The 11,262-nt window shown below is 43.4% G+C and overlaps 1 protein-coding gene across 7 annotated transcripts; it reads left to right on the top strand.

Annotated features, from left to right (window-relative positions):
- Positions 1–2,310: 2,310 nt before the first annotated feature.
- On the top strand, positions 2,311–10,930 carry LETMD1 (LETM1 domain containing 1). Of its 7 annotated transcripts, none has more exons than XM_045554910.1 (9): positions 2,311–2,499; positions 3,007–3,158; positions 5,306–5,421; positions 6,366–6,448; positions 7,750–7,936; positions 8,066–8,167; positions 8,274–8,426; positions 8,867–8,963; positions 9,890–10,930. In XM_045554910.1, exons 1-9 carry the CDS (start codon positions 2,360–2,362, stop codon positions 9,958–9,960), a joined length of 1,101 nt encoding a protein of 366 aa, XP_045410866.1. In that variant the 5' UTR covers positions 2,311–2,359; the 3' UTR covers positions 9,961–10,930. The 7 variants fall into 7 exon arrangements, with proteins under 7 accessions (XP_045410866.1, XP_045410872.1, XP_045410867.1 ...); XM_045554915.1 differs by having other exon boundaries at positions 2,363–2,392; XM_045554911.1 differs by lacking the exon at positions 5,306–5,421 and having other exon boundaries at positions 2,341–2,499; positions 6,400–6,448.
- The last annotated feature ends 332 nt before the right edge of the window (positions 10,931–11,262 follow it).

The following is an 11,262-nucleotide window of genomic DNA, read 5'->3' as shown; positions in this document are numbered from 1 at the left end:
CTTGTAGTTTAGACCAGGATAGTGGTAGAGAAGATAGAAAGAAGCTGACTGATTGAAGAAATACTTAGAAGGTAGAACCAACAAGACTTCGTGTGCGTGTGTGTGCGTGTGTGTGCGTGTGTGTGTGTGTGTGTGTGTGTGTGTGTGTGTTATGGGGAAAGGGCATGGAGGGAGAGGCACTAAACAAATACTGAGGAATGAATGAATTTCTGTGTTCCTGCCAAATTCCTTTACTATACAAAATGCCTTCCCTCCACTCCATCCTCCCAGGCATAGTTCCTTCCCATTTTCTCTGCAAAACTATCTCTGATTTTGTCCCCTCCTTTCCAGGAGTATTCTAGAATTTTATTTTATCTACTTACTTAGAGACAGGGTCTCACCTTGTTATTCAGGCTGGAGTGCAGTGGTGCCATCATAGCTTACTGCAGCCTTTAACTCCTGGACTCAGGAGATCCTCCTGCCTCAGCCTCCTGAATAGCTGAGACTATAGGCATGTGCCAATGCACCTGGCTAAGTTTTTTTTTTTTTTTTTTGAGACAGTCTCACTCTGTTGCCCAGGTTAGAGTGCCATGGCATCAGCCTAGCTCACAGCAACCTCAAACTCCTGGGCTCAAGTGATCCTACTCGTGAGTAGCTGGGACTACAGGCATGCGCCACCATGCCCAGCTAATTTTTTCTATAATACTTTTAGTCGGCCAGATAATTTCTTTCTATTTTTAGTAGAGACGGGGTTTCGCTCTTGCTCAGGTTGGTCTTGAACTCCTAACCTCGAGCAATCCTCCCGCCTTGGCCTCCCAGAGTGCTAGGATTACAGTTGTGAGCCACCGTGCCCGGCCACCTGGCTAAGTTTTTAAAATTTTTTTGTAGAGTCAGAGTCTTGTTCGTTTGCCCAGGCTGGTAGAATTTTCGAGCTGGATATTCTTGAGAGACATAGTAGTTGAGATGACTTAGAAACTACCTGAAGATGAAGACCATGTCTTAGTCAACTTTCTGTCCTGCCCACCCTATCTGCCCAACACTTGTGGAAATCCAAACACTCCAGGATCATACTTTTAGAACATTTCTTCTGACTACATGAGTGGTACAATCACAAACAGCCTGTGCTAATATAAAGCTCTGTAACCCATAGCACATTATACAGGTGTGGGAGCTTTCACAACTATTTTCTCCTTGGATCCTCACAGAATTCTTATAAGACAGGTTCTATAGAGGAAATAAATTCAGAGCTGAAGTGACATATCCAAGGTCACATACACTAAAAGAAATGGCAGTCCTAAGATTTGAACCTAGATCTATTATTCCCAAATGAGATGCTCTATCACCCTCCACGGATGTTAAATATGCATATGTACCCGAGGACTGTTAACTCTTTGAGGCAGTTGAGTGCCACTTCTGGGAATCCTTCCCAGTCTCAAGCATTAATTTATTTAGAAACGTTTACTGAGCACCTACTATGTGCTAGGTATGGCACCTAGTGTTATGGGTACAGCAGTGAACAAAGCAAATGCTTGTTCTCAGTCTGGGTCAGGGAGCCAGTCAAACAAGTAAGCAAATATATAAACAATATATAAACAAGTGATAAGTGCTATAAAAAAAACAAGAGATACTCTGGGAACGTGTGCCCTTTTTGTCAGCACCATTTTATAGACAGAGTGGTCGGAGAAAGCCCCTCAAAAAAGTAACATTTGAGTTTGGACCAAGCTTGGTCTTTAGCAGGCGCATAACAGAAGGCACTTTCCCACAAATCTAGTTCGGGAAACGCCAAAATAATAAAAAATAAAAAACGGAAAAAGCGTACTTAGTCCGCACAGGGGCCGCTCCCAGGCCTCCAACCTTCACCGCCAGACTGTGACTGGAAAGTGGACAGTTCCCGGCCTACTCAGGCCGCCACCCTTAGAGAGCGCCGCGGTCCTCCGGCCCCCAGGCGGCGCCGTGGCCTGAGGCACGTCAGATTGACACAGGGTACCTACTGGTCAAAGTCCCGACGCGCCGGGTAGAGGCTGAGGGCAAACGCGGCGCTGGGAACCCCTGAGCCCCTAGAGAATCGTGAAGGGTCACTAAGCTCTTCAAGGAGAGGGCGTCCTCAGGATCACAAACCCCTATCACTCAAATAAACCCTCTCTCCCTCAGTTATAGCCCGTTTCCGGCGCCTTTAAAACAGGAAGTACTGCTGTGTCCAATCCTGGTCCTCTTTTCGCACTTAGCCTTTGAGTACTTCCCCCGCCTGGTTTGTGCACGAGCCTAGCGGGCTATTGCTACCAATCAGCGCTCAGGGAAGGCGCATGCGTCCTCGAACGAACGCGACGTACAGTGAACTTTGACCTAAAGACGACCTCTTCTCCCGCCCCTCCTTCCTGCGATGCCTCCTGCTGGGAAGATGGCGCTCTCCAGGGTGTGCTGGGCTCGGGCTGCTCTGTGGGGTTCGGCAGTCACCCCTGGATCTTTTGTCACTCGGAGGCTGCAACTGGGTCGCTCTGTGCTGGCTTGGGGGGCCCCTCGGTGAGGGACCTGGAGAGAGAAAAGCATTTCTTACGTTCAGGCCCTTCTAGTGGCACAACCTTGCCTGCATGCTGTCTCTTAATGCTCAGGGTTCCACGCCTTAGACCCGGGATTTTTACTTTTCTGCTCAGGATTCCCACTCCAGTTCCAGCTAGTGACCTAGCTTCCTGACTCTCTCGACTCCCAGTGCCCTATATTGTCTGATCTCCCCACGTGTCTTGATCTTTCAGTCTCCCTATTTTGGTTCTGGTTTTGCCGCTGCTATCTTGATCTCACCTCTCTCTGGCCTTAGCCTGCACTTCAAATTGTCCCATAGGCCTTGCAGTCTCTCCAGACTGGTACACCTCTCCGACTTCCCTTCTGCCTGGCCTCTGCCTGGTCTGTCTTCCTTAGTCTGGTTGTTTATCTCTCCTTGACTCCAAGATCTTCCTTGGTATTTGGAAGTTTCAAGTTTTAGCACACATTCCAGGACTGGTTCCCAGATAGTCTCTTTGATCTTTTTTATAGGTCTTCAAAGCTTCACCTTTCTCCAAAAGCAGATGTGAAGAGCTTGATCTCTTATGTGGTGACCACGACAAAAGTGATTAATGGGAAATACCATCGTTTCTTGGGCCGTCATTTCCCTCGCTTCTATGTCCTGTACACAATCTTCATGAAAGGTAAAAACAAAACTAAAATAGAAATCCGTGAGTCAGCTCTTGGGCACAATCAGAGGGTTAGAATAAGTAAGATCATTTGTGGGTTCTGCTATGGGGGTTCGAGGAGGGATATCTTCAGTTTCAAAAATGCTTGAACATTAAACTAATTCTTAAGTTAGCACTTCTTGAGGGTGTTTCTAGAAAGATGTTATGAGAAACAACTTTGACAACATGGGAGAGGGAAGAAAATATATGTATATTCTCGTACTTTTCTTAACCTGGCTATCATAGAAAATTTTTTCCTGCACAAGGGCAGGGATCTATGGCCGTATAGACCTGCCCTGTGATTTATCAGTCGACTTGGTCCTTAAGAAAATGTGGTCTAATGCTTGTCACAAATCTATCTTAGGTAGTATGTTGTAGCAGAAATAGCATTATGTATACTTGGTTTCTGAATGTTTTGGTTCAAATCAGAGGTCTGTTAGTTTATAGGAGATAATAGTATTATGTCAACCGTCCACTCTGGAGCTGGACTGCCTGATTCAAATCCCAGTTTCTAACTTGCTGACTGTGTAATTGGACTAGTTACTTAACTTCTGTTCCTTGGTTTTTCTCATCTGTAAAATGTGAACATTAGAACCTACCTGTTGACCATATGGTTGTGAAGATTAAATAAATCAATACATGTAAAGTACTTACAATAGGGCCTGATCCTTAGTAAGTGCCCAATAAGTATTAGCTATTAATATTATTATATTATATGCTTTTATCATAACACTATATTAACACTACCACTTTGTCAACTCTGAATATTATCATAATTATTAGTAGCTTCATGGACTTGAAAAAATTAGTTATCCTCATCCATAACGTGGAGATAAGAATAGTTTCTTTGTTTGCCCTCAGTTTTATAACTAGGATAAAGTGAGAAAAGGGTCAGAATGCATTTTGGTTTGTTTATTTTTAAACCTTTTATTATGGAAATTTTTATATATAAAAATAGAATAGTATAATAAGCTTCCATGTACTCAACCTCATTTCAACAATTACCAACTAATGGCTACCAATCTAATTTCATTAATATACTTGCCTTCTCCTATATTATTTTGAAGCCAATCTAGATAGCATATCTTTTCATTCATAAATGTGAAAGCATTTTTAAAAACTATAATCTTAGATAAATCTAAGAATTTTTTATAGAATGAATATTACAAATGCAATAATAGAAATATGTTCACTTACACTTAAAAAGTGTTCCAGAAAAGAAAGAAATTAACCTCTGGCAGGGGAATACATAGGGTTAATTGAGCAAGACTTTGTGAGGTTAGGGAGCTTGATTTTTTTTTTTTTTTTTTTTTAAGACACGGGATCTTTCTATGCTGCCCAGGGTGGTCTCACACTCCTGGCCTCAAGGGATCCTCTTGCCTCAGCCTCTGGAGTAGCTGGGATCACAGGTGTGAGCCACCATGCCCAGCTACTCCTTTTTAAAAATCAAGCTCACTGGCCGGGCGCGGTGGCTCATGCCTGTAATCCTAGCACTCTGGGAGGCCAAGGCGGGCGGATCGCTCGAGGTCAGGAGTTCGAGACCAGCCTGAGCAAGAGCAAGACCCCGTCTCTACTAAAAATAGAAAGAAATGATCTGGACAGCTGAAAATATATAGAGAGAAAAAAATTAGCTGGGCATGGTGGCGCATGCCTGTAGTCCCAGCTACTCGGGAGGCTGAGGCAGAAGGATTGCTTAAGCCCAGGAGTTTGAGGTTGCTGTGAGCTTGACGCCACGGCACTCTAGCCCGGGCAATAGAGCGAGACTGTCTCAAAAAAAAAAAAAAAAAAAAGGGTGAATAATGAAACAGAAAAGGGAGACTATTCCACAGCAGATCACAGAAGCCCAACTTAGCTATAACAGAGGTGATGTGTTGAGTGGGGTGGGTGGGAGGAGGGGAGAGATGAGAAAAGAGAATTGTCTAGCTACAAATAGTTAATGGAAAAAAAAAGAGAAAAGATTTGGTGTGGCCTCATAAGAGTTTCAAATGACCTAGTTTAGAGCTTTCATATCAAGTGGTGTTGGGGAGGGACAAGAGTGTGTGCATGTGAACGTGGAGTAGGAAGCTGTGGTAAGATTCAAATTGGGATAACATCACACTCTGTCCTCTACTTTAATGAGGCAGGATTGCAGATGTTTTGGGCTGATGCCAAAAAGGCTAGAAGAATAAAGACAAATATGTGGAAGCACAATATAAAGTTTCATCAACTTTCATACCGGGAGATGGAGCATTTGAGACAGGTATGGGCTGGGGGGAGGCAGATATCCAGAAGTTCATAGTGAGGTAATTACTTTTACCAAGATCTCAGGGTTTTTTCTTTCCCTTTCTTGTTTGCCACTGATGAAGCTTTTGCCCTTTGCTGTGAGAGCAACATAGTGATCTGAATGGGGGCATCAGATTATTTGTAAGAATTGGGTTCATTCAGAGTGTTAGCCCTCCAGAGCAGAGCTCCATAGAGTTTCTGGCACACTTTCTGAAAAAAAGTTATAAACACCAAAATCCAATTAGTTTTTGAACATGTAGAAACCTATAAAGATCCAAAGGGCAGCAGGAAAGTAGTAGTTGATGGTGACTTTACTTTTGAAGTTGAAAGTAAGAATCTAGGACCCATTCTGCAGATCAGGAAGAATTCGCAGAAGCATTTGGTGTAATGTCAGGCCCTGTACTAGACATTATTTGGGATACAAAAGTGAACAAATCAGCTCCTTGTGGTGGCTCGTGTCTGTAATTCCAGTGCTTTGGGAAATGGGAGGATTGCTTGAGGCCAGGAGTTTGAGACCAGCCTGGGCAACATAGTGAGACCCCATCTCTACAAAAAATAGAAAAATTAGCTGGGCATGCCCGCACACACCCATAATCCTAGCTACTTGGGAGTCTGAGGCAGGAGTATTGCTTGAGTCCAGGAGTTTGAAGCTGAAATAAGTTATGACTGTACCACTGCACTCCAGCCTGGGCAATAAAGCAGGACCGCATCTCAATCAATCAATAAATGAATACCCCCCAACCCCTGTCACCAAATCAGGTTCTGTCCTCAACGAACTTACCATCTTGAAGTAGATAAAAGTAAACTTGGTCCTTTTTCTGGGCTGTAACAAAAGTTAATTGCACAGTGGGGTGGAGGGATTGTCCATTGTATTAAGAACTTACTTGGGTTAAAACTGCATCTGTGTTTATTTCTGCTTAGTTCCGCCAAGACGTCACCAAGTGTCTTTTCCTAGGTATCATTTCCATTCCACCCTTTGCCAACTACCTGGTCTTCTTGCTAATGTGAGTACAGACTTCCATTTCTCCAACATTTTGAAGATATATAGATTTTTTTAAATTAAAAATGAAGCAGAACATTTCATTTGAGAAGCTAGGCAGAGGTTATCAAACTCCTGCTCCAGTCTCATTATCGCAAGGTTCATAAAAGCCATTCAATAAAACCTTGTTTACTGGGACACATCACAGCTGTAGGTGTAGGTGGCCTAGACTCTCCATGTCTCTTAGTTACCCTGGGTGAAGATAATGACCTTCTCCATCATTCCTAGAGTTAGCAACTCCCTGAGAGGCACAGCAATTTGGGACAAATTTTTTTCTTCCCCCAAAAATGCATTTCATATTCTGATAACGTATCTTTATTATTTCATATCCAAAGTTGACATTTCTAAATTGACTTTGCATGTCATTCCAGTTATCTATTCCTGTATAACAAACAACCTTGAAGCTTAATAACGTAAAACCACCACCACCATTTTCATGATTTTGTGAGTCAAGAATTTGGGCAGGGCTCAGGTGGGTGATTGGCTTTTCTCTTCCATATAGTGTTATCAGAATTCTCTCGGTGATACTTACCTGCAGAGGGTCCACGGTTACTCTTATGTCTGGTGCCTTGGCAGGGAAGGCTGAAAGACTGGAACTGCTGTTAACCAGAGTGCCTGTTCAGTATGGTGCCTCGGGGTAATGGGAGCTCAGGGTTCAAGAGTGAGTGTTCCAGTGAATAAGAATATGACCTTTTACAACCTTATGTTGGGGGTCACAAAGACTCACTTCTGTTCTGTTCTATAGTTTAATTAGTTACCCAGATTGAAAAAAAAGGGAGGACATAGACCTCACCTCTCCATAAGAGGAGTGCCAGAAAATTTGTGGCCATGTTTTAAAACCACCACACATGTGGATAAATGAATTAAAAAACAAATCGACTATCTTTTACATACTGTATTCACATAAGGACTGTACTACAGTTAGATTGTCAGCATCACATATAGTGTCCAGTTCTGTCCGCAACTGTCCAAAACAGGTTCTTTCACAAGCTTTAGTTCAAAAGGAGTCATTTTATTATTTATTGCTGCATACCAGGCTATTCTACTTCTTCCTTTCACATCACATTTCAGTAATGTTGCTTGAAATTGTGCTTCAGTGTACCTTTACACCGTGGTTTGAGACTCACTTAAGAAAAAGAACATTGAGGTAGAAAAGCGGTGTCTCCATCCCTTCTTTCTAGTATTCACGTCTGCTAACTTCTTTCTTGGCTCACTTTGAAAGATGCCAGTTTCAGCAAGTGACCTTATAATTCTTTCTCCTTTCAGGTACCTGTTTCCCAGGCAACTACTGATCCAGCATTTCTGGACCCCAAAACAACAAATTGATTTCTTAGATATCTACCATGCCCTCCGAAAGCAGTCCCACTTAGAAATCATTAGTTATTTAGAAAGGGTCATCCCTCTCATTTCTGATGCAGGACTCCAGTGGCATCTGTCAGAAATGTGCACCAAGGTATTTCTCCAATTAGTCCTTTCTATTATACAAACTAGGAATCTTGTTAGAGCCAGTGCACACTAAAACTAGGTAAGAGGGCTAGAGAGGACCTTTCCTAACATCTACCAATCTCTTACCTCTGCCAAGATACAGCGCGGTATCCACCCAGCAATACATGATATCTTGGCTCTAAGGAAGTGTTTCTGTAACCATCCTCTGGGCATGAACCAACTCCAGGCTTTGCACATGGTGAGCACACTGAGGCCTTCTCTTTTCCACAGCCTCCCCTTGAGTTTCAGATCTTTGCATGAGGTAATACTATTTGCCTTTCTCCCCCTATGTGGTTGCATCACAGAAAGCCTTGAGCCGGGCCATGCTTCTTACACCCTATCTGCCTCCTCCCTTGTTGAGACATCGTTTGAAAACTCATACCACTGTGATTCACCACCTGGACAGGGCTTTGGCAAAGCTGGGGGTTGCTCAGCTAACTGCTCAAGAAGTAAAATCGGTAAGAGCTTGATTACAGCATCAACCCTCAACCCTTGGTGGGCTTTTGAGCCCACAGTGGGCTGGAAACTTACAGGGGCTCCTTGCCTTGCTCGTTATATCAGAACCCAAGGTCTTTATTCTCTCACCTTGTTTCTATGTCTTTTTTTTCCTCAGTGAACTTAACTGGGGGGAATTTCCCACAGTAATTTTGGTTTGTATTTCTTTTCTTGTGGTGCTTCAAAAACCAAGGATACTGCTCTCTTGGCCTCCTGTTTTAGGTTATATAGGCCTCTTGGCTTGTCATCTTGTCCACCACTAGTTCACATTGCTATAGGGAGAGGTTTCATGTGGGGATGAGGTTGTAATTTATTTAAACAAGATTTAGGATTATTTGTGGATTTCCACTTCCTTGGCATACTCTATAGTTATTAAGGAACATTTCTCTTCTGAGTGGTATAGGCTTGTTATCTTCGTGGCCTGAATTCTACCCATATTGCTGAAGACAGGTGTCGAACTTGGCTGGGAGAATGGCTACAGATTTCCTGCACCTTGAAAGGTAAGACGAATTTCTGTGGTTATGCCACTAAAATCCAAGTTACTTCTATATTTTATTCTGAGGTTATTTTGGAGTTAATTGTTGAATACTGTGAGACCTTTATCTAGCATGTATGTCTAATTGAAAGGGCCCAAACTCACATATCTACTGCACACATCGGCAGGTAAGGAAGTAGATGTAAGACAAGAGGGAGTAGTGGGGATTGTGGGAGCGCAAGAGTGAGTGCATGCTAGTCAGAAGCAGATTTTCTAAACCATGGCACTTTCTTGTGGAGGTCTATCCTGGGCTTTATAGGATATTTAGCAATATCCCTGGCCTCTACCCACTAGATATCAGTAGCACCCCTTCACTCCCAGTTGTGAAAACCAAAAATGTCTCCAGATATTGCCAAATGTCCCAGGATTGAGGGGGTGAGAGGAGAGGGGCAGAATTGTCCCAGCTGAGAAGCACTGGTCTAAAGGCATTCAAATTCAAAACAAAAACACTCCACTGGCTAAACAAAAAGTGTCTGCAGGTGGGTGTTGGGCCCTTGGGCCTCCTGTTTAGAACCTTTGGCTAGGTCTTGATGTTTTGTAGGCCTTCAGATATGAGGGTAGACCTACTAATCATCCTAGAGCACCAGCTTCTACCAGGAGAATCCCAAGCTGACAATCACTTTTAGTACCATTACCATCACTAGATTTTCTACTGCTTTCACATGAGAATCAGGGACTAGAGGACAAGTTGATACGAATATATAGTGAAAGGAAAGGAAAGCATGCATGCTTGGGCTGAAATGAAGCAGGGGAACTTTGAGAACAATAGCGTCTCAATGCCACCCCTCCCTGCACTTGGCTTCCTGCCTCCAGTTTCAAGCCCTATACACCAAGGCAGTTAGACGGCAATTTGTTCCCTAGCTAAACCACTAACACTGATGGTGTTTTCAGAAGCTGAGCTGTCCCTCTTGCTGCACAACGTGGTCCTGCTTTCCACCAACTACCTTGGGACAAGGCGCTGAGTGAACCATGAAGTGGATGGCATTGTCCTGCAGTCACATAATATAGCAGTGTGGGACCAGACTGCACTTGTCACAGAGAGTCTGTGTGCACTGTTAAGTGTGTGGGAGGCAGAGGAGCAGGTGCCATGGGCGTCACAGAATGGTACCCACGTGGGATCTACGGACATTCCCCCTCACTGCTAGAACTGAAACCACCTGTCTTTCCAGGGATGGCGCATGGGCGGTGTTGTCTTGTCTCCCTCACAGTTAGCTGGAGCTGGCAGCAGCCTCTGTACTGGGCTTCCATTGTGATGTGTTAAGTTCAGGTCCTAGGAAGTCAGCTTTTGCCCCAGATGGGAATCCTCATTTGGCCTAGGACTCATCATTGCCATACTTTGTGTTGTTTTGTTAAAGAAGTTGTGGCCAGTGAGAACAGCACTTAGACTGAAGCACTTACACCCATGCATGTACTTCAGTGCTCCCCTCAATCCCTTCTGGTATGACCAAAAATACAGATATTTTTTACTGTTGTTCTCACTGACATGGGCTAACCTCTCCCTTTCCTTTTCAAATCCATCAAACACTGACTTTTTTTTTTAACTCATGGGGACATTTTAATGGAAAAGATAAAAGGAAGTACAAGTGCTTCTTGATCCCTTCTCCAGTGTTTATGGCCTTTACCCTCCATTGTCTTAATTTCTGGGCTGTAGTACAGCCTCTATGGATCTTAAAACTCTTTGCTACCTCCACTGTGTTGCAGTGATCCAACTGTATGTAACTGACAGTGGCTGCCTTCTTTGGGCAATGGATCAAACCCATGAGGTACTAATTACTGCCCAGCCCGGGGAGACCAGGAGAGGTCTGCATCAAGTTAGTAAGTTGAGTTTAGCTTTTGTGTGTGCATCAGTGACCTGTAGTTCTGTAATAATTTATTGTAAATGCATGAAGCACTGTTTTTAAACCCAAGTAAAGACTGCCTGAAACCAGTTGACAGAAATTACTTATGCATAATCATTTTACTAAATCTCCTTTTACAAGACTGATATAACCTAACTAATGGGGATTTAATTATTTGGAATAGAACCTTCTGATGGGATGGAAGTTTTGAAGGAACTAATTTGATCTTCTTACTGGACATTTTATGGTGGTAACTGTAGGGAGGATATCTTATATATAAAATTAATAGAGAATAGGCATGGGACTTATGCCTATAATCCCAGCACTTTGGGAGGCCAAGGTGAGAGGATCGCTTGAGGTCAGGAGTTCAAGACCAGCCTGGGCAAGAGCGAGACCCTGTCTCCACTAAAAATAGAAAAACTAGCT

Source organism: Lemur catta, chromosome 6, assembly GCF_020740605.2.
Source record: "Lemur catta isolate mLemCat1 chromosome 6, mLemCat1.pri, whole genome shotgun sequence".
In the NCBI taxonomy this organism is placed as follows: Eukaryota; Metazoa; Chordata; class Mammalia; order Primates; family Lemuridae; genus Lemur; species Lemur catta.
This window is presented reverse-complemented; position numbering and strand designations above follow the sequence as displayed.

What these genes read in the sequence shown, in the direction of transcription:
- LETMD1 (XM_045554910.1), top strand. Translation starts at nt 2,360, where the DNA reads ATGCCTCCTGCTGGGAAGATGGCGCTCTCCAGGGTGTGCTGGGCTCGG. An exon ending in AGATGGAGCATTTGAGACAG is followed by an intron (nt 5,422 to 6,365) that starts GTATGGGCTGGG and finishes ATTTCTGCTTAG; the next exon opens with TTCCGCCAAGACGTCACCAA. An exon ending in AACTCCAGGCTTTGCACATG is followed by an intron (nt 8,168 to 8,273) that starts GTGAGCACACTG and finishes GTTGCATCACAG; the next exon opens with AAAGCCTTGAGCCGGGCCAT.